The sequence below is a fragment of the Ochotona curzoniae genome, unplaced genomic scaffold (assembly GCF_017591425.1).
Source record: "Ochotona curzoniae isolate NIBS_2020 unplaced genomic scaffold, NIBS_Ocur_1.0 patch286, whole genome shotgun sequence".
NCBI classification, from domain to species: Eukaryota; Metazoa; Chordata; class Mammalia; order Lagomorpha; family Ochotonidae; genus Ochotona; species Ochotona curzoniae.
Window position 1 is genome coordinate 27,939 of NW_024466846.1, and position 17,259 is coordinate 45,197.

At 47.8% G+C, this 17,259-nt stretch overlaps 1 protein-coding gene across 4 annotated transcripts; it reads right to left on the bottom strand.

Annotated features, from left to right (window-relative positions):
- Positions 1-1,099: 1,099 nt before the first annotated feature.
- On the bottom strand, positions 1,100-17,092 carry LOC121167011 (zinc finger protein 26). Of its 4 annotated transcripts, none has more exons than XM_040996360.1 (4): positions 16,989-17,092; positions 7,179-7,305; positions 6,515-6,607; positions 1,100-3,563 (listed from the first exon to the last, which is right to left on the bottom strand). In XM_040996360.1, exons 2-4 carry the CDS (start codon positions 7,276-7,278, stop codon positions 2,221-2,223), a joined length of 1,536 nt encoding a protein of 511 aa, XP_040852294.1. In that variant the 5' UTR covers positions 7,279-7,305; positions 16,989-17,092; the 3' UTR covers positions 1,100-2,220. The 4 variants fall into 4 exon arrangements, with proteins under 4 accessions (XP_040852294.1, XP_040852292.1, XP_040852293.1 ...); XM_040996358.1 differs by having other exon boundaries at positions 16,916-17,092; XM_040996359.1 differs by having other exon boundaries at positions 16,912-17,092.
- Positions 17,093-17,259: the final 167 nt, after the last annotated feature.

Genomic DNA, 17,259 nt, shown 5'->3' on the forward strand with positions numbered 1-17,259 from the left:
CCACTTACTCGGAGCCGGCATGGCCAGAGCCTAGTCTTGAACTTCGAGCCAGGATCAGCCCAGGTCTTCCTCAGACGGTGGGAGCCGTCACTGATGTCCCCCAAGTGTCCACTGCAGGGGTACCCGCTTCTATCAGAAGTTTTTTAAAATTTGTTTTATTTTTATTAGAAAGGCAGATATACAAAGAGGAGAGAGAGGAAGATCTTCCGTCCACTGATTCACTCCCCAAGTGACCGCAACGGCTGGAGCTGAGCCGATCTGAAGCCAGGAGCCAGGAGCCTCTTCCGGGTCTCCCATGTGGGTGCAGGGTCCCAAGGCTTTGGGCTGTCCTCGATTGCTTTCCCAGGCCACAAGCAGGGAGCTGGATGGGAAGTGGGGCTGCTGGGATTAGAACCGGTGCCCATATGGGATCCCAGTGTGTGCAAGGCGAGGACTTCAGCCACTAGGCTACTGCATCAGCACCCCCATCAGTTTTAATAAGTTACAGCAAGTGCGGAAGAAACAGATGGAGATGGGAGCTACACGGGAGGCCGAGTGGAAGTCGTCCCTAGGTTAACAAGAAATTCTTGGAAACATAAATGACTCTTCAGAAACAGGTGCCAGTAGCAAGCAGCTAGATGGATTTGTAAGCAGTTATCTTTGGTTCCCTGCTCAAATGAGGAAGGGAGGGGCACTTTAACAGTGAGCAGGACATTTGCTTCTGCCAACGCACATTTTGGCCCACAGTGCCAACATCTTGTAGACGCTGGTTCACTCCACTTCCCACCCAGCTCCCTGCTAGTGGCCTGGGAATGACTGGAGGATGGCCCAAGTGTTTGGGGTCTTGCACGCAAGTGGGAGACCAGGAAGAGAGTCTCCTGGCTTTGGATGTGCATAGCATCGGCCGTTGCAGCTGCTTGGGAAGTGAATCATCGGACAGAAGCCCTTCCTCTCTGTCTCTCCTCTCTGTATATCTGACCTTCCAATAAAAATCAATAAATCTTAAAAAAAAAAATCCTAACGCACATATCCTACTTTTCTCTAAAAGTGAGTTATCTATATGCTACTCTGGCCTAACAACAGTTGTTTAAAAAAAAAAAACAAAACAAAAAACCTTCAGTTAAGCCAAAAATAAAAACATTTTATTGAGAAAATACAAAGAAGTGCACAGCCCAGAAAACCAAGTTAAAATAAAGTAATACTCAACGTTATTCTGGGACTCAATTCAGCAGAAAGAATTGATGGTTTTAACAGAAATACGGAACAAGAATAAATTTCCAATTTCCCTCTGGGATCATGTAAGATTGAATTACAGACTCAAAATCTTCATAAAGAGGTTACCAAATCTAACAATGAGCTAGTGGGAAGGACACCCTGTAAGACACTGCCATCAAGAAGCACACAAGAGGTGGGATCTCAGCTAAAAGGTGGCTTGCATGCACGGGCAGCAAACTGTGAAAATATCCAGAATGCTCATTGCTTTCAAGCAGCAACCAAGTCCTTACAGAAACAAGACTCCTGGAAAAGTCAACTTCAGTGACCCGAGTCCTTCCATTTACTGTAAGTCACATGATTTTAGTGATATTATTGAAAAATGGAGATAATGCATATATTTAGCATATAGTAAGAATACTGGGAGATGTTACGCCACAAACTATCAAATATATACAGTAACAAAGCACATTTAAGAATAAAACATCAACGTTCCAAAAAATGCTATTTAGTGTTAACCCAGGAAAGCTTAAATATCCTTTAACTTTTTAAATATGAGGGTTTCAAAAAGTTAATGGAAAGGGGAATTTAAAAACTCTGCTTCCATGTACTTTTTTTTTTCGAAGGCTCTTGTACATTCCTTATGGTTTTCTTGACAACTGTTATTTATTATAAAACAAAACAGAAAACAATCTTATACTCAGTCTTCTTTGTCACTGAAATTTATTTTATAAACAGCTTCAAACCTGAAATGTGACTTTCCACATTACATACTTGCTATAGGGAAATGCTTTCCTAATTTACTTAACCTGTTAGGTGTCTTCAGCATGAATTCTCCAAATCATCATGATACAACTGTACTTGGTTATTGCCCCTCATTCCTTCAAATACTTCTTCTCCACAAAGGCATCCACATTCCAAATATGACCAGTCTTACATGATTTGTTTAGTATGAGCAAATGTCCAGAAATCCTGGTATGGCCTGAAATATCCTGAGACCAGCTTGTAACAGTCAATAATTTGGACTTTTCATTTATGAGTTTTCCGATGTATGCGAAGTCCTGAGTTCCAACAGAACGACTTCCCACAGTCAGAGCATCTCCATGGTTTTTCTCCTGTGTGAACTCTCTGATGTTCGCTCAAAGATGACTTCTGAGTGAACGCTTTCCCACATTCTCCACACTTGAAAGGCTTCTCTCCTGAGTGGGTTTTCTGGTGTATCTGAAGTGATGCCTTCCTGGGATAGGCTTTCTCACACTCACTACATTCATAGGGTTTCTCAGTAGAATGGGTTCGCTGATGGATAATTAGCTGTGATTTCCCACAGAAGGCTCTCTCACACACGTCACATTCATAGGGTCTCTCTCCTGTGTGTGTCCTTCTGTGTATGACAAGATAGGACTTGCTGCTGAAGGCCTTCCCACATTCACCGCATCCGTAGGGCTTCTCTCCTGCATGAGCTCTCAGGTGAGCAGTGAGCTGCTCCCTCCTACCAAAGGCCTTACCACACTCGGTGCACTGGTGAGGGTTCTTTCCTGTGTGGACGCCCTGATGAACAACAAGTTGGGTCTTCATGTTGAAAGCTTTTCCACAGTCACTGCATTGATAGGGCTTCTCTCCTGTGTGCATTCGGATGTGAACAAGGAGGTATGATCTACTCCGAAAGGCTTTCCCACACTCACTGCATCTGTGGGGTTTCACTCCTGTGTGAGTTCTCTGATGTACAATGAACGGGGACTTCAAACTGAAGGCCTTCCCACACTCACCACATTCGTAGGGTTTTACCCCAGTGTGACTTCTCTGATGTAAAATAAGCTGTGATTTCCAACTGTACGCTTTCCCACATTCACTGCAACCGTAAGGTTTTCCTCCTGTATGAACTTCCTGATGGACAATAAGCTGTGACCTGAAGGAGAAGACTTTCCCACACTCAACGCACGCATAGGGCTTTTCCCCAGTGTGAACTCTCTGATGAGCATTGAGGTTTGACTTGGCACTGAAGGCTCTTTCACATTTAGTGCACTCATAAGGTCTCTCTCCAGTGTGGATTCTGAGATGTACAACAAGTTGTGATTTACAACGAAAAGCTTTCCCACATTCACTACACACACAGTTTTTTCCTAGGCTGTGACCTCTTTTGGGCTTAAGGAAGTACGATTCCTCATAACCAGGAAACCTGCCAAGGTTCTTTCTCCCATAACTTATGCTTGAATCTGATTTTTGTATCAAGTTTTTCCCATTTGTGTTACAGAGTCTTTGTTTTGAAAAAGCACACGTTTTGCTCAAATGTTTTCCAAACATGTTACAAGCAAAGCTTCTCTCAACATTTTCAAGCTCATCTTGATTTTTCTGGTACCATTCCTCCCAGACTCCTAGAAAGAAAACAAAACACACTTTGAAAATTTTGTTATACAATGCTCCACAATAGGGACCCTGGGATGACATTGGGTGGCTTCTCCCCTTTTCTTCCCACTTCCTCCAGATATAGGAAGAAGATAAGGAAGGTGTGGAAATAGTGGTCTCACCCACTTTCCCCTAGTCCTCAACACTTCTCACCCTAATCAACTGTGTAAACACGATCCAAAATAAAATTAAAATTTCAGTAGACAGTTAAAGAGCTTTAGAATGGACTGCTGTGTTGTGACTCCTTTCTGTTGGTAAAAGGCTATTACCACTGATTCAAAAGAGATATTACTAGTCAAGCAGGAATGCCTGCATCCCTTCAGGGAAACTGGTAGTGAATTAACAGTAATCAAAATTGGTTTAGAGGCCAATATTGCTGCCCAGTGTGTTAAGCTGCTCCTTACAATGCTTGCATCCCCTATCAGAGTGCTTCAGATCCAACTTCCTGCTAGCATGCCGGAGAAGGGAGTGTGGGACAGTCTCAATCTTTGGGTGCTAGCACCCATGATGGAAGCTAGGATGGAGTTCTTGGTTCCTGGATTTGACCAGGCTGCTGTTGCTATCTGAAGAGATAAAAATCTCTTTTTGGAAGAAAAAAAAAGTTTTTAGGGACCAGCATTGTGGTACTGCAGGTGAAGCCACTGCCTACAGTACTGGCATCGCATTTGGGCACTGGTTCATGTCAGTTGTTCCACTTTTGATCCAGCTCCCAGATAATGACCTGGGAAAAGCAAAACACAATGACCCAAGTGTTTGGGCCAGCTCCTAGCTTCCAGTTTTGGTTTTAGTCTGGCCCAGCTCTAGTCACTGCCAACATCTGAGGAGTGAACCACCAATGGATGACTTCTCTCTCCCTCTGTGTAACTCTGCCTTTCAAAGAAATGAATTTTGAAAAAAAAAAAATGTTTAGCCTGTGCATAGGAGCAACTTGTCAATTATTTTATAGCACTGTTTTATATTACAAGATTTTTTTGCTTTCTATTCTTTTCTTTTTCAGTCGTTTAGAAGCATGTGAACTTAGATGGGCAGAAATAGATAATACCTACTTCATTAAACTTTATTTTTATAAAAGATATTTATTTAAAAGGCAAGAGTTTCAATAAAAAAAACAAATCTTCAAAAATGGAAATCCTGGACTTAAAACTAGATTTCAGTTCAGGATGAGACACACACTATCTTTTGGAAAGTGACAATCATATTTTATGTTAACATGAGAATTTTTAAAGACAATGGGTTAGCCAGAGGACACACTGAATTAACCATCCAAGGATGGGGCTATAGCCAGCTGCCTCCCCAGGGCTATGTCCATCCCTGCCCCCACAAGTGGCGAGGCTATCCACCTTCTCCTGTTTGTGTGTAACAGGCAGAGGGACAGGGTGCAAGACCTGGAGCCCTTCATGCTGCACACTCTGTCTTGTTCAAACCTGTTAGGGGCACGGCAGGATGGCCTAGCGGCTAAAGTCCTCTCCTTGAACATACCAGGATCCCATATGGGCGCCAGTTCTAATCCCAGCAACCCTGCTTCCCATCCAGCTCCCTGCTTGTGGCCTGGGAAAGCAGTCGAGGATGGCCCAAAGCCTTGGGACCCTAAACCCACATGGGAGACCCAGAAGAGCTCCTGGCTCCTGGCTTCGGATTGGCACAGCACCGGTCACTGTGATCACTTGGGGAGTGAATCACTGAAGGAAGATCTTCCTCTCTGTCTTTCCTCCTCTCTGTATATCTGACTTTGCAATAAAAGCAAATTAATCTTTTACAAAAAATCCTTTAAAAAAAAAGGAAAACCTGTTGGAAGGCCTTCAGAAAGGCTCTAACCACTAATCAAAGTCTGGTTTTTTTTTTTTTTTCCTTAGAAAGAAATTTGATTCAGTGGTTTCTGCATGTGACATCTGGCACTGAGGAATCATTCTTATTAGGTAGAAAGGGGTTGGTAGGGGAAAGATGGCAAAAGGAAGACAGATGGAAGCTTAACTCCTGGCCACATCAAGTTTCTGACTTAAGCCACGGTGCAGTTGCTCTATGACAGACAACTTTTTATTTGAAACCTTAAATTCTTTATTGTTTTATTCTGATTGAATCACAGCTTTAAGAAATATCTATTTATTTTCATAAAATTCTTATTTAGGGCCCAGTGTGGTAGCCTAGTGGCTAAAGTCCTCACCTTAATTGTGTTTAATTCCTCAGACTGCTGACAGAATGTTTATGGAAAAAATTTAGCAGCAATCACTGGGGAAAAGACAAGTGCTTTCAGATATGGTTATGCAATTTGAGCTATAAACTATGAAACAACAGTGATCTAGTCAGGGTGACAACTGAAGACGTAAATGACAATGTGGGTAGGACAGAGACAGAATCAGCAGCAAGTCAGTGAAGAAGAGTGGCCAGAGTCCAGCACACAGGAAAAGCATGGCAATTGTGGGGTTCCTGCCCACTCCTACTAAATCTAGTGACACATGGAAGGCACAGAGCAGACTCCTGAAGGACTGAGACAAGGCGGCTGTCGATGCTGGGACTGGGGAAAACTTCAGTCTTCAGAATGGGAGTCTTTCAATAGTTACAACTTAGGCAACGACAGAATTGGTATACCAAACTCAAAAGGGAAATGCTAAAGCCCATCAGGTATTGGGATTAAACTGTAGGTAGACTCTAACTGTGGAAGGCAAAGGAGAAAATAAAGGGATACTGAGGGATAAGAGTCCTCGCATGCAGTGAGAGGACAGGTTTCAATGCCTGATAATGAGAAGAAAGAAGGGAATTCAGACAACACACTTAGCACAGTTCAAACAGGGGCAAACCTACCTCTCAAAGCCAAGGTGAAGGAAAGTCCCCGGGGCAAGGAATCTGAGGAGTCAGGTTTCAGTGCAGTTTCTCTTGAGTTCCTCTAGGAACAACCAAGTCACTTTTACACCTCCCAACTCACCTGAACAATGCTGACCAGAAATCTTGGCACTTGTCCAAGGCTCTTCTCCTTGCTCCAGCTTGAAAATTAAATCAGGTTTGGTACCATGGTACCCTGTTAAAGAAAAATCAAAACCATTATACACCAAACTGACAAGGATCAAGAGCTACAAAATCAAACCTTTGGGGTTGGGGCTCTGTAGGAATAGCCACCCACTGAGATGCCAGTATTCCCTTATCAGTCCTGGCTGCCCTGATACTGATCCAGGTCCCTGCTAATGCACCTGGGAACGTGGTAGAAAAGCCCAGCTCCTTGGATGTCCTTGGGTCACAGCCACTCACATGCGAGACCAGGATGCAGTTCTGGACTCCTGGTTTCGCCCATATCAGCTCCAGCTGCTGTGGCCAGTCGGGGAGTGAACCAATGAATAAAAGATTCATTCATTCTCTCTCGCTCTGCCTTTCAAAACAAGTAAATAAATGTTTTGTTTTGCTTTTTAAAAAAACTGGCCATTTGAAGGAAGATTACTACGCAGTGAGAGTCAAATAAGGACTCAGAAGATAGGTCTCGAAAGCTCCAGTTCATAATCATTAAGCACTGCAGAGGTTCCCAAGTCAATGAACAAAAGAAAAAGAGATGCCCATTATGAGTCACCAACTGAGTTAAGCTGAGAAGCAGTTCTTACCCACTGAGACCAAGTTGCTGTAATTTTCCAGTATCACGTCCCGGTATAGGTACTTCTGTGTGGAATCCAGGAGCTGCCACTCCTCCCAGGTGAACTCCATAGATATATCCTTGAATGACAATAATCCCTGAAATAACACATGCCCCATTCAACTGGTGCAATGCATTAGGTGACAGAGAAAAGATGTAGAGGAACTGTTGGAAATGCAGACATGTTCTGGCATGCCATCTCCTCTGATAGGTTCAGCATTTACTGTGAGAAACACGTTAAATCAACCAACCACTAAGCGTTTCTGTGTGGAATACTAATTTTTTCTAGGGAGGCAAATACATGCTACACACATAAACAAAATGAGCTGTTCTAAATCTGATAAATATTTGCAGGTATGCTTTGCACAGAAATACAGACAATACTTATAACCTTGGTTCCACTGAGGGCCAGCTGGACAGTACTAAAGATTCATGATGACTCCCAGCTGTAGGCAACTGCCTAGGTTGTACTGCACCTAGGCAAGGGTTAACACCAGTGGAAGAAAAGCAGCTAAATGTCCTCAGGTTTATTAGCCTGCAGCTAATAGCTGGACCTGGTTCAAGCTAAGTGTGCCAGCATAGTTACCTCTATCTTTTTGAGAGTAAGTAGGGGGAGGGGGCAGATGCCTGCACACCATCAAACAGGGCCTGGGGACCTAGTGCCAGTGTGTGTGGGTTTTGGGCAGGTAAGCAACGTCCCAGGCTGGTGGGAACACCATCCGAGAACCGGGCTTGGGAATCTGCATGCTCGCAAGAATAGGGTACTGTGGATTGCTGAGGGATGTGGATCTGGAGATGTGTGCAAGGGAGGACTGCTGAGGAACATAATAGGTGAGAAGTAACTTCTGGGGAACACCTACCAGCCAGGCTGCTACACTTGCAGGTAAATGAGGAGGCCAAGACTGGAAAACCTGAGGACATTTTGAGGCCAAACCAATGTACCCGCCCACGTGGGAGCCCTGAGCTGGGCTCGATGCTATCCTCAACCACTACCTGGTAGGCACACATGAAAGCCATGGCTGGGGGGCCTGCCTGGTAGGGCTCAAACACAGTACCCACCAGTGTCAGGGCAGGGTGTGGACCATGTTAGGCTAGGCTATGACACTAATCAGCTCATGAGAGAACTGGGTCTGAGAGCAGATTCTGTGGGGGATCATGGGCTCACCCCTGTGGGACTACCATAGCAGCTGGTTTGTTCAAGGGCAGGGGGTGGTAATGGGCTAAACTAGGCACAATCACGGAACTCACCAACACTGGGGCTGGGAATGGACCAGGCTGGTGCACCAAAAAATTAGATGCAGAGTAGGCCAGGTCACAACATCCACCAGCACACAAATGCTGACACTGGGGGGCAGACTATGCCACTAACCCACTGGCATATGTGAGATATGGGTTTGGGAGTGGGCCTGGGGGGTAGAACTTGGGGAACTCTCCTGGTAGGCCATCAGTCCCACTGGTGAATCAGGGCTGGGTGTTGGTCAGGGCTGCTTCACTTGTCGGCAAATGTGTGGGCTGATTCTTGCGGAGGCAGTGGGGCCAGGAAGGTGGACCAGGCAGGGCCAAGCCAAACCACAGCACACTGGCATGTGTGGTAGCCAGGACAGGGTTTGGGCCATGCCAGGTTGCGTTAGGCTATCATACCCACCAGAGATCTGAGACTGGGGGCGGGCCGGGCCAGAGCAACACTGCATGTGCAAGATCTGTGTAGCAGCCTGGCTGGTAGGCTGGGAAGCTAAGGGGATGTCCCAACTACGCTCTAGTTCCCACTGGTGAGCATGAGAGCCAGAATGGAGGCAATAAACTGAGCAGGACATGGCTACAGTATCCCTCAGCAGGGGTGTAGTCTGGGTCTGGGTGTGCCAGACTAAGCTAACTTCCAGAATCAGCTGGTGATCTCAAGAGCTGGAGTGGGTGTAGGACAGGCTGGAATAGGTCTTAGAGCAAGAGCGGGGTCTGGGGATGGACCAGATAGAACTGGACTGTAGCATCCAACAATAAGAGTCAGAATGGGTGCAGGCTGGTTGGGCAAGGTCGCTGCACCTGCCAGGAAAGAACCCACCAGTGTACATGAGATCTGTCACTGGGAAGTAACCTGATAGAGGAGCTTGGGGAACTCCTCTGTCAGGACATAATCCCTGCAGGTGAGCGTAGAACCAAGGCTGGGAGCAGCCCAGACCAAGCCAGGTTACAGTAACCTGCTAGTATTTGCGTGGGTCAGGTCCGGGAGCAGTCCCGACTGGGCCAGTTTGCAGAACCCACTGGCACAAGTGAGAACCAGGACAGGCCGGGTTGGGCCACAACACCAGCCAGTTCACATTAGGGTTGGGACTGGGGGCTGGCTGGGCTGGGATATGCTACAACATCGGCCAGCATGAACTGGAACTGGGGCAGGCCAGGCTGAGCCAGGCTACAGCACCCACTGGTAAATGCCGAGGTGAGGTGAGCCATGCCAGGCTTGGCCACAGCTCCCACCAGTACATGTAAGACTCAGGATATCAGGAAAGCCCAGTAGGGGAGCTGCAGGGGTTCCCCTGCTGGACCACTGCTCCTGCTGGTCAATGTGAGAACTAGGACTCCGGGCAGGTTGGGAAAAGCCACAAAGCCCACTGGCCTGCATGTGAGCTGGTTTAGGGGAAGACCCAGGCTGGCCTAAGCAATCATATCCACTAGTGCATGCATCAGCCAGAATAAACGCAGGCTGGTTGCGCTTTATCAGAGCCATCAGATAGCAGGTGCTGGAACTGAGGGAAAGCCCTATCCGGCTAGACCATAGAACCACCTGGAAAGTGCAAGATCTAGGGCAAGGTGTGGACCCAGTAGGGAAACTGTGAGCTGCAACTCGCACTGGTGAGCATAAGAGGCTCATGGAGGACATGACAATCAGCTTATCCTACAGAGGACATCTAGTACCATGAAGATACAACAGCTCAGACAGCTCTCCCAGCCAAGCTTTGACGAGTATCTGAGTGAATCGACACTCTAATGGAAAGATTTCCTCAACCTTGGAGTAAGGAAATCACCAGTATCTCAGAACTATTGGAACCACTTAAGTGGTACACTGAGAACACACTCTGTATCAGCAATCCTGAGATGACATCGGGTGGCCATCCCTGGGAGTGGCCCTCTCCCCTTCTTCCCCTGGCCAACTTTCCCCAAACAGGGAAAAAAAAAGGAGATTGGAGGCAGTTGTTGCATCAATTCTCCCACATTCCTTGAGTCTTCCCACCCTAGTCCGTGAGCCACATGACCATGCATCCCTCTAAACTATGTAAACATCATCAAAAATAAAATGTATTATTAAAATAAAATTTAAAATGAAATCAAAAGATTCATGATGTCCCCAAGAAGAAATGAGGGTCATTAGAATGGGGTTGCCTGGGAACAAGTGAACAAAAAACAAGAGAATACTTGAACAGAGCATCTTGCTTCTACTTGCGGGAGTCTGAGGTAAACGGCTCTGGGGCAGGAAAGAACACATGGCTCAGGCACCCTGTCACCTCCCGTCTTTTGGTTGGCCTTACGTGCTCCACTCCTAGGGAACCAAGCTCTAAGGAGACTCTAATTTTGTTTGCATTCTAAGCAGTATCAGAAGGCCACAGCACAAACAGCAGAGACACCTGGAAATGTGATCTGCTTCCTTATCTGCTCAAATGAGAAACTGGTAAATCTATATGGAAGAAAGAAAATCTAGAGGCAACTCACAGACCCTTACAAGTAGCAAGTAACATACAACTCCTGGCAGAGCCTGGTAAATTCAAGACACTAGCACTGTATCAGAAATAGAGAAAGCAGTTCTGACGGACGAATAGGGAAGGGCCAGGCTGCAAAGCAAACTGGGAATATTTGTCCTGCAGAGAACAGCCAACATAGGGTTACATGATGGAACCAATTAGGTAATATCTGATGATTCACAAATTGACAATTCCCAGAAGTAAGACAAGCATGGGAGTTCACGTAAGAAAACAAGTGAAAAGATCAAATTTAAATACATAGTAATAAAGTATAGAAAATAAAGCATAAAGAGAACATATGATGGGCCCGGCGCAGTGGTGCAGTGGTTAAGGTCCTCGCCTTGCACGCCCGGGATCCCATATGGGCGCCGGTTCTAATCCCGGCTGCTCCACTTCCCATCCAGCTCCCTGCCTGTGGCCTGGGAAAGCAGTCGAGGACAGCCCAAAGCTTTGGGACCCTGCACCCGCGTGGGAGATCCAGAAGAGGCTCCTGGCTTCGGATCGGCATAGCATCGGCCGTTGCACTCACTTGGGGAGTGAATCATCAGACAGAAAATCTTCCTCTCTGTATATCTGCCTTTCCAATAAAAATAAAATAAATCTTAAAAAAAAAAAAGAGAGAGAGAACATATGATAACCAAGGGGAAAGGAAAATTTAATGAAAAGTGAGAAAAATAATGTGTTAAAGAAAAATAACTTGGATTCTGGTTCCTTCGGATCAATCAGCCCCAGATGTTGAGGCCAATTGGGGAATTGCTGCAGTGGAGGGAAGGTCTTTCTTTTCTTTTTTCGCTCTGTAAATCTGCCTTTTTTTTTTTTTTTTAATATTTATTTTTACTGGAAAGGCAGATTTACAGAGAGAAGGAGAAAAAGAGAAAAGATCTTCCATTCACTGGTTCACTCCCCAAGTAGCCACAATGGCTGGAGTTGAGCCAATCTAGCTGAGCTAATCTAAAGCCAGGAGACAGGAACTTCTTCCAGATCTCCCACACAGATGCAGGGTTCCAAGGCACTGGACCATCCTCGACTGCTTTCCCAGGCCACAAGCAGGGAGCTGGATGGGAAGTGGAGTTGCCGGGATTAGAACTGGCACCCATATGGGATTCCGGAGTGTTCAAGGCGAGGACTTTAACGGCTATGCTATTGCATCAGGCCCCAAGAAAAAAAATTTTTTAATGACTTCTAAAATACCTGAAAACAGTTAAAAATATTTATCTATTTGAAAAAGAGGGAGAGCAGGGAAGAGACATCTCTCTCTGTTAGTTCTCTTGCAAAGTGCTCCATCAGCCAGGGCTGCACCAGGCCAAAGCGGGCAGCTTCATCTCCCACATGGGTCACAGGGCCCAAACACCTGGGCCACTGCTGTTGCTTTTCCCAAGCCACCAGAAGAGCTTGCTTGGAAGTGGAGCACCCAGACACCAATTGGAACAAAAGAAAGGAAACTGAGAAAACAGGAACTTGGTGGGACCAACATCTGCACAGCAGCGAAGACATTCCACACCACAGCGCTGGAGTTCAATGCCAGCTCAACTCTAAACTCCAACCTCCTGCGAATGCAGGCCTTGCGAGGCAATAGGTGAGGTGGGACCGAAACCGAGGTCCAAGTGGGAACAAACTGAATGGAAAGTCTCTAGCAAAGTTTTTTTTTTTTTTTAACATTTATTTTAAAATTTTTTAATTTACTTTTATTTGAAAGGCAGATTTACAAGGAGCAACAGGTTTTCCATTTACTGTTTCACTCCCCAAACACCCACAATGGCTGGAGCTGAGCTGGTCCAAAGCTGGAAGCCAGGAGTTTCTTCCAGGTCTCCCAGGCAGATGAAGAGCCCAAGGACTTGGGTCATCCTGTTACTTTCTGAGGCACATTAACAGGAAGCAAGAACATAAATGGAACACCTGGGACTCAAACCTGCAGCTATATCGGATGCAGGCACTACAGGCAGAGACTTAACCTACTAGGTCATAGCACTACCCTCTCTGACATCCCCTCACTACCTTCTTTTTTTAAATTTACTCATTTTTTATGATTTATTCATTTGTTTTTTTAAAGTGAGATTTACAGAGAGAACGAGACAGAAAGATCTTCCATCCACTACTTTACTCCCCAAATGGCTGCAACAGCCAAAGCTAAGCAAATCTGAAGCTAGGAGCCAGGAGCTTCCTCCCACGTGGGTGCAGGGTCCCAAGAACTTGGGCCGTCCCGGACTGCCTTCCCAGGCTACAAGCAGGGAGCTGCATGGGAAGTGGGGCAGACAAGATTTGTTGTGCCAGATTTTGATATCCCCAGAAAATCATCAAGTCTGAAGTCGGTGCTAAGGCATGAAGGTGGTTTATTCAAGTTAACCTAGGTCTCCCAGCCACCTCCCTGAGGCTGGGAGGGGCAGCCACAGCCAAGGCTGCTGCAGGATCCTCAGGGAGGACAAAAAGGAACAAGCGAGCCAGAGAACAGAACAAGAGCCTCTGGTTGAACAGCCCAGAAGTTCTTATACATTTCAGGCTATTAATTATACAGTCATGATTTAGCAGGCTTCTATTGGTGGATTTGAAGCAAGCAACTTTCAAAAAGTACAAATCGATGAGCTATAGGGCATTGAATCTTATCAAACACCAGGTACCTCCTTCCTGAGGAGTGGTCTGCCTACATGACCTGCCGGGTGTCCTGCCGGGTGTCAGGCCTAAAGTTCACACAGCCCCCAGCCAAGCCATTAAGGCAGGAATTACAAAAGGCAGAAAACACCTAGGTTCTTCAGACTCAAAGTGGCGCCAACATCCAATGCAGGCACCACTGGCAGATGAGCCTGCTGCACCAAGGTACTGGCCCACGAGAGGTACTTTCTTTAGGGAACCACACCATTACACCGTCTTCCTCAAGAAGGTGATCTCTGAAGAGCTCCACTGAGCCTGGCCATCTGGCAACAACCCAAGCAAACACCAGTTGCTTTCAGGTCTTTAAAGGGGCAGGAAGAACCTAAACTTCGGGTCAAGTGTTTGGTACACAATGTTTGGTGGTCACCTGGGATGCCCACATCTCAGACTAGAGTGCCTGGTTTGAGTCTCAGTAACTCCTCTTGGAACCTGCTAGCGCACACTCTGGGAAGCAGCAGTGACTCCACCCCACTCCCTTGGGCGACACAGGATCCACAGTGGAGCAACCATTTCTGCTCTTCCATCTTCCGACAAAGTGAATCTAGATAAAGCACATTTAGAATGAAGCAAACGGGCACGGAGTGATAGCGTAGTGGTTAAAGTCCTCGCCATGCACGCGCCTGGATCCCATATGGGCGCCGGTTCTAATCCTGACAGTCCCGCTTCCTATTCAGCTCCCTGCTTGTGACCTGGGAAAGCAATCGAGGACGGTGGCCTAAAGCCTTGGGACCCTTCACCCACGTGGGAGACCTCCTGGATCCTGGCTTCGGATTGGCTCAGCTCAGGCCATTGCGGCCGCTTGAGGAGTGAAACATCCATCTTCCTCTGTCTCTCCTCTTCTCTGTATATCTGACTTTCCAATAAAATTTTTAAAAAGTCTTAAAAAAAAAAAAAGAAGAAGAAGAAGAAGCAGCAAACATGCGTGAGACCCTGGCCGGGCAAGCAGCGGGGATCAGGGCAGGCTCTCAGCTCCCTCCCCGCGGGCTCTGTGCACCCGCTCGCCTCCTGGCCAGCACAGCCAAGGACAGAGCAGGAGCGGCCAGCACTGGGCGGCTCCTTCCACGGCAGACCCGGGGAGCTGACGGTGCCGTTTCTGCCGCCCTCGCTTACCCGACACGAAGCCGTTTGTAACCCGGTGGCCATCCCCACGCGTCACCGGTCACTCGTGGGCACGCCGGGAGCTGGTGCCCTGCCGCGCGGCACGCACGGAGGCCCGCGAGGCCGGCAGGTCCGTCCGCGTCCCGGGCTGGCAGGGCGCGCCGGTCAAGCTCCTGTCCTCCCGGGGCCCATGGACTGGGGACAAGGACTCCGACCGGACGCTCGGGCGCACCACAGCTGACCCGGGCCCAGCCGGAAACAGCGCCACACGCGGCGCACACGGAAATGTGTCATGAGGCGGTGGCCAGGGAGGCGACTACAACTCCCGAGAGGCTAAGCGCAAGGTCGGGTCACAAGCCCGGCGCGCGCCGAGGGGCGGGTCTGGGGTTGGAGATGGAGCCAACGAGGTTTGAGATTCGGAGCCCCAACTCCGATCCAGCTTCCTGCTACTGGCCCGGGAGAAAAAACGGAGATGGTGCAAGCGCTGGGCCATTGTACCCACGTGGGAGACCCGGAAGAAGCGTCTGGTTTGGGTCTGGCCCTGCCCCGACAGTTGTGGCCATTTAGACGTGTGAACCTGTAGCTTGAAGACCTGTCTCTCTGTAACTCTACCTTTCAGTTATTAACTCCGTGGCCAACATGATGGCTCAACTGACTGATCCTCCGCCTACAAGCACTAGCATCCTATGTGTAACAGAGCCCCAGCTGCCCCACTTCCCATCCAGCTCCCTGCTTGTGGCCTGGGAAAGCAGTCGAGGACCGCCCAAAGCCTTTGGACCCTGCACCCACATGGGAGACCCAGAAACAAGTTTCCTGGCTCCTGGCTTCAGATTGGCTTAGCTCCAGCTGTTGAGGTCACTTAGGGAGTGAACGATTGGGTGGAAGATTTTCCTCTCTGTCTCTCCTCTCTGTATATTTGCCTTTCCAATAAAAATTAAATAAATCTCCGTTCTTTTGTTTCATTTTTTTCTTTAGTTTTGACAATCTTTAAAAATAAAAATAATAATAAAAAGAAGTGTCAGGACACTGAAGCTTAACAAAATCCAATGGGTCCATGAGAGCAGAAGCAGACGCATCTGGCGGAGGCTGGTGGAATCTGCGACAAGGCCCTGCAGAAGGGACTCTTCCTGCTGCTCAAACACTACCTCTCCTCATGATGCCTCCATAAATTCTTTCCTACTTCAGCTGCCTTCTTCGAACAGTAAAATCTTAAAACCAGTGATGGAAGCTTAGTTTCTCCTCTTTTTCTTTGACGCTCTGACTTTCAAATAAACCATTATGGATATGATTTGGAAAGCTGAAAAGCTCCCGACCAGCTGTCTCTCCGCAGGGCTTGGTGAAATCTTGAACATTCTTTGGTGGGCACACAGGAGTGCTGCTAGAGTCCAGGAGGTGGAAACGCCAAGTCGTGGGAAATATGTTTAAACAGATTTGGGGGCCAGGGTTGCGCTGCAGGGCATAAAGATGCCAAATGTGGTTAGTTCTAGATCAGGTTGCTCTCAGGAACCTTAGGATCAAAATCCCAACCATTTGTTCATGGCTCATTGCTACTAAGAAACTGTGTGAGCTTGCAGGCCAATGGCCTATGTGACCTTTAGCACCGATGGGCTCCAATTCTCATGAATCAAGGCCCACTCAAGTCTGGTTATCTCACAGGTGGCTCCAAGTAATTAGGTGGTTACCTTAAAGGCCAGGCATGAACTACCCATCTGAGATAGGTAGGGCATGTGTGGTATTTCCCCTCACCTTGCAGGCTATTGTGAATGGGCCCTTTTCAAGCTATTGTGGACTGCCCCTATAAAAACACTGTGAATGTGCTGTTTGGGGCTGCACTCCAGTAAGGGGCGTTGGTCAGCTGGCTGCCTGCTCTCAGCCAAGAATCAAACTCTAACCTGCAGAGCTTGAGTAAACCATCCTTGTGCATTTGCACTGACGTCAGACTCCTGGTGATTGCTGGGGATCTCAAAATCTGGGCACAACAGCTCCGCTTCCGACCCAGCTCCTTGTTGCTGCGCCCAGTGCGGATCCTGCTCCCATGTGGGACACCAAGTGCGGCCAAGTCTACCAGTGGCCTTTGCGGCCATCTCCGGGAGTCAAGCAGCAGATGGAAGGACCCTTCCCCACATCCTCTCTCTCTCTGTTAACTCTGCCTTTCAAATAAATAATATACAAGGTGACGATTCTGCCAGAGCCTGACTCCAATTCTGCCTAGGACTCGCAAGTACTCACTCACTTGCCAGGGGCTTCCTCATGCTATCAATCTTTGCAGATTCTGTGATCCGAAGCTGGCTTCCACCTACACCCACCTGGTCAAAGACAGGGCGCCTGGCGCTTCAGGGTATAGCCGTGGACACCTCTGTTTGAAAGGATTCGAGAGTACGAACGCCCGTTCTCTCTGCCCCAACTTAACATGGCGCGATCCCGGGCGGGGAAGTCTTTCCGGCCAACATCAACGATGACGGACCGGCCCACGGCCTGGCGAGGGCGCACGTTCCGCTCCGCACGCACGCCTCCGCTTGGTGGCTGCTCTAGCCGCCGCTCTCGGTGGGCGCCAAGGACAGCCAATCGCAGGCCGGG

Coding starts and splice junctions, on each gene's coding strand:
- LOC121167011 (XM_040996357.1), bottom strand. CDS start 14,727: ATGGCCACCGGGTTACAAACGGCTTCGTGTCGG. Junction 6,608..7,178: donor CAGCAACTTGGTCTCAGTGG/GTAAGAACTGCT, acceptor TTTCTTTAACAG/GGTACCATGGTACCAAACCT. Junction 3,564..6,514: donor TTCTGGTCAGCATTGTTCAG/GTGAGTTGGGAG, acceptor TTTTCTTTCTAG/GAGTCTGGGAGGAATGGTAC.